This window comes from Opisthorchis viverrini, assembly GCF_000715545.1.
Source record: "Opisthorchis viverrini unplaced genomic scaffold opera_v5_85, whole genome shotgun sequence".
NCBI lineage: Eukaryota > Metazoa > Platyhelminthes > Trematoda > Opisthorchiida > Opisthorchiidae > Opisthorchis > Opisthorchis viverrini.
The window spans coordinates 1-5,030 of record NW_008751740.1 but is presented as its reverse complement, the minus strand read 5'-3'; the positions used below and the strand labels follow the sequence as shown (position 1 = coordinate 5,030).

General features: G+C 44.9%; 2 protein-coding genes across 2 annotated transcripts in view; one reads left to right on the top strand and one right to left on the bottom strand.

Annotated features, from left to right (window-relative positions):
* The window catches only part of T265_04820 (hypothetical protein), a gene marked incomplete at both ends in the record, with an annotated part of 41,937 nt that extends 39,340 nt beyond the window's left edge, over window positions 1–2,597 (top strand). Inside the window, one exon of the mRNA XM_009169666.1 lies at window positions 2,413–2,597. Within this exon, the coding sequence (XP_009167930.1) occupies window positions 2,413–2,552 (140 nt within the window). The remainder of the gene's footprint in view (window positions 1–2,412) is intronic.
* Window positions 1–2,998, bottom strand: part of T265_04821 (hypothetical protein) — a gene marked incomplete at both ends in the record, with an annotated part of 34,301 nt that extends 31,303 nt beyond the window's left edge. The window contains one exon of the mRNA XM_009169667.1: window positions 2,880–2,998. Coding sequence (XP_009167931.1) covers window positions 2,880–2,998 — 119 coding nt within the window. The remainder of the gene's footprint in view (window positions 1–2,879) is intronic.
* Between the last annotated feature and the right edge of the window lie 2,032 nt (window positions 2,999–5,030).

Below are 5,030 nucleotides of genomic sequence, written 5' to 3'. Positions count from 1 at the left end.
GGTAGGTAGGTTGCACAGATTGTAACAAGGTTGTGCTATTTTCTGCTGTTTCCAATGCCACCGCAGTATCGTAGGACGTTTCCAAAGTTAAGTAACTATCAGCAAGTAAACACTGGTGTATGCGGGCGTTTCTCACACCAACTACCAAGCGATCTCTGAGCATATCATTCCGGAAGTCTCTGTAGTCACAGTGCTCCGTAAGACTCCGTAAGACTCGCCTGGAACCCGGCTGAATATCTGGTTTGTGATGTTTCCAGGCAATTGAATGGGCTGCACCAGGCCGCCTCATGTTTCAGTTGCTAAGATCTTCGGGATATCGCGGAAACTTGAGGACTTCGCCTACTTGATGAGCCCCAAGAAGAGCGAAACTGGTTGTGGGCTGTCGAATAATTTTCAGCAACCTTATGAGTAGTGCATTACGTATATCAATGGGTTTTTTTCAGTTTCATCGAAAGAGGACCTATATTATCTGAAACAAAATGCGGAAATGTCTTGGATCAAACAGGCTCAGATTTAAGACTTGATGCAGCCGAGTTTCAGTGGAGACAACGCCAAGAACACAGTGACCGACGTTCTTAGTGCATCTTTGTTCTGGATATTAGCTAGTTCAGTTCGAAATACATTCAAGATATCAAATTATGGTTCACTACCACTCACAAGATCGGTGAAAACTCCGGGCAATCCACCATTGAACATACCATTCTAGCTGAACTAGGAGACTGGCTTTGTGAAGCACATTCGGTTGAACAATGAAGTGGTAAGGGAATTGTTGGCAGTGTTAGGAGATTTGGCATTTTTGTGGTGACTCTTTCCTTCAAGTGAAGCCAATCTATGCTGAAAAGCCGAGAAGCACTGTACAGCTGTTTCATCCTTCTTAGGACTCATCAACAGTGCGCGTCTCACGGAACTCCAGAGTCTTGAACCCGCGACCTCCTGGCACTTAACCGTTCGGCCACAGTGGCTGATCAGCAGTGTGATTAACTCGCACTTAGACAGGATATAGCGCCGCTCATCCTTCAATCACGGAATCCACATCACGCGGTCACACGTGTCGATTGGCTCCTCGAGCAACGACTTCTCAGATAGAAGTTTCACTCATCGGGCGAAGTTTATTCTTCCACTAAGCTACATGTAGATTGTTGGTAGTGTGAGGATATTTGGGATTTTGTAGTGATTTTGTCCTGTAAGTGAAGCTAGTCTATGCTGAAAAGCTGAGAAGCACCGTACAGCTATTTTATCCTTATTGGGAATCATCAGCAGTGTGCATCTGATGAAACTCCAGAGAGTTTTGAACCCGCAACCTCCTGGCTAGTAGTTGGAGCACTTAACCGTACGAGTTGATCACACTGTTGATCAGCCACTCGTACATTTACGTGAAATGACTACCGGACTGTTTCAACATAATAAAGTACCCATAACTCGTGAGTTATTCTGGACTTATCCTCTCTTCCCCTCCCCCACATGTGTGAGGTATCATGGTATGGAAGCGACTGCGTCTTCTCTCCGACCAAGACAGTGAAAGCGAAAAGTAAACAAGACTAGAAGCGATCACGTAAGGGCCTTCTGTAAAATAAGACAGACACACGATGTATTCCACCAATCCAGCATTGGAATCGTTTAACTATCAAGTGAAATGCTCCGTTCTGGTCACTCTGATGTTTTATGCTCTCATAGCACCTTGTGTGATATTCCTTTAAGAGTTGCAAAAGTTTGTACCGTTTAGTGGACAAATTCTAATTTTGAAGATTCTAAGTTGAACGGGCTAAAAAAGTACCATCATCATCATTATCATCATCATCATCACCATCATCATCGACAGCATGACATCAATGTTCAACACCGATGCTTCACTGCCATACAATCATAATTTATTTGAAAGCCATATTGTAAAGGAAAGAGTAAAAGTGGACGGGGAAAGGACTTAGTGCTAGCTTAACACAATCATTCCAAGGTGCCTACACCTCCAGACATTCACTCAGGCGATATGGATAGAAACTGACAACAAGAACGTCACTGACATCGGTTGGCAGCCATATCTTGTAGTGTCTCCAACTGAAAAAGTGTAGAACTACTGGATCCCCGTACAGTCTAAAGTGTAACGGTAGAGAACGCTTGTTTCAAATTTCTTCAATCCGCTCCCTGACCGCTTGGAATACTGGTGATTGTTGACTTTCCTCTCCGTCCATCCACACCGGCGAAACCAGACCTATCTGTTTCAGAAAATTGCGTAACAGTTAATGGGTTTCTCCGTGGTACTGTCCGGTGAAAAGTGACCGTCACGAATGGATCTCCTGTTCGCGGGGATACCAATTGTCGACAGGTCGTGAGAAATTGTACATACTACGAAAAAACGTTCTATAGCGTACCACAACTTTCCTGTAAACACATTTTCTCACATCTTTACACTTGCAGAGTCTCCAACAGAAGTCCGTCTCGTCAATGGACGTCATGCTTGCAACCGTGGGACAAAATGGACCATGATCAACATGAAGCTGCTGCTCCCCGTAATTTTCATTGCCCTAGACAGGCTGGTATTTTACTCGCACGTGTAACTATCAAACGATTCATTTGTACGAATTGTATTGAATCAATTAGCTAAACCCTTCTTTTGGCTGTGCTGTCAAACTGGGGGAAACATCGAACCGGGACACTTTGCGTGAAGAGTAATGAGAAATGATGATCGTTCAATTTTCAAGTGCCACCCGAACGAAACACAAGAGCCGGAATAGTATCAACCTGGAGGGGAACAGTCGGGACTGGGCTCTAACCATGGACCTCTCGGTCAGTAAACTTGCACCTTAGAAACTGGGCTACCTCAAGACCCATTCAGCCGGGCGAGGCTATCGGTTGCAGCCTTGAATTAGCTGAGGTATATGTACCGGCTAACTGACGGCGTCCCATAGTACTTGGTCTCACCACCCAACCTCACGGCATCAGATAGGGAATGAGCATCGTTCACCCGTAGCCGGATGGTACGACTTTCCCAGCAGTCCGCCATCCAGAAGGCTTTCGAAGCATTCGTTCATGGGTGTATGAAGACATAGTCAGGGAATTTGGCCATAACAAGACAATGCCGTGACTTCCGAGACCAGTATGGAGCTTCACTTTTGCTCCTTCGAAATGCTTTCGTTGGTACCACTGCAAGTTCTTGACGCCCTTGTAATCCAACGGTGAGGTCCGTTCGTCAATTAAAATGAAAGCAGTGTCTTGGCTTAACGACACAGAGCTCTATGTCGGTCCCTGGATTCCTGTTACACCCACTACGGTACATCAAAAGGCAGTGCTTGATCAAATACCAAACTGTCATTTGGGAGCTACTTTCACATTCGATAATTTTACAGGAGGTTATAAAAGCCGCCATAGTGATGGTATAAGTGCAGCTGGAAGTTCAACTCCACAGATGCAGGGAGCTGTTATTGGTTTGAGTCCCAGTGAGCACAACGAACGGGCAAGTTGACATGACCATAGAAATCCAAGAATGTGCATTCCTATTGACCATTGTGTAGCTCTTTTATCTCGCCTACACAAAGTTGTCGGAAAAACCAATCATCTGATGAAAGTGAGAAGCAAGCAAGCAATTCAGGGGTAGCTTTTGCATCAAACAAACTTTGCATGCAAAAAAACGACTACTAGTGCACGAGTTATGATAGTTCACGGTCATAAGTGTTGAATCTAACTTGACCTTATGATAATTCCCCCATTCATTTGCTTACTCCGCCTGTGTACTTTTGATCTCCAGTTGTTTTGCTTATTCGTATCCGCCACTTACCTTACCGCAAAGACCGTCCTTTCCGACACTTGTGTATTGACATGTGTGTCTGTGTGTGAGTGCGCGCTCCTGACCTACTTATTACCCATGTGAACCTACCTGATTTGTTTTGTTTTCTCATGGGTTCCGCGTGGTCACACGTCCAATGAGAATCACGAGACCGGCGGCGGAAGGAACGGCCACAACCCACGCTGCTGAGCCATTGTTCCGCTCGCCGTTGTTTGGTGTGCGGACGTTGACACTGCACTGTGCAGTGTAATCACTGATAGCAGTTTTTACTGTGGTTTACAGCTGATCCATGATAAAATAAATACAGTGCGAACAGTGGAATAAGTCAAAAAGTGACTTATCGTTTGTAGATAACTCGTGAGAGTTATCGGGGTGAAAGTCCGGACGGTGGGAACGTGCTTTCTCCACAGTATAGCTGCTACATGTGTTCCGTAATTGTCCGTGTTTGGCTGACTCCCTGTGCGCGGTGATTGTGTTGTGTTTGACGTGTGCATATTACATAGAATCGTTGCGATGCCTACGAGACGGGAATTGACTTGTTGTCGGTCAAGGTTGCGAGCGGAACAAGGTTTGTCACGTGATTTGTAGCTTGCGAAGCAGACGAGTCACGTGATCTAGTGAACACGGATGTACTAGACAAATTAAGTGAAGTCGGTTGAGGAAACAAGGAAATGTCCGCTACACATCAGCAGAAAAACAGCTAACAAATACACATCATCGCAAACATGGTTGGTCCTAAAAGAAGAGCAATAAATTTCTCTCACCAGGGGGTTTCGGTTCCGCAGAGTTAGAAGAAACGACGCCCAAAGGTTTTTTAAGGCCGGTACGCCTACACAGTCATGCGTTTGGCCACGATAACACCGATTACCCTCAGTTAATCGATATTCGGTTGAAAGAAACTTACTCATTCAATTCAGTAATGACTTGTCAGGTTATCGCAGTTTGGACTGTTTTTGGTGTCTCGTATGGATCACCACTCCCTTGGATGAACACGGACTGGAAGTTTCAGGGTCTGTGTCATCCCCACTGTCGTTGGAAAATTTATTTCCTGCATTTCACGTGGTACCACGAATTCGCAAAGTAATGAGTGGCATGTCACCCAGTTTGCAAAATCACATCAGATTATATGGATAATTGACACAAATGTTAATCAGTGCTTCGCGATAATTCAGGCTAAAAAAATCGAACACCACCAAATTTACAGTTGTACAGTTTCACTAGCCAGTTTCAGTAATCAAACGAGACAACGTAA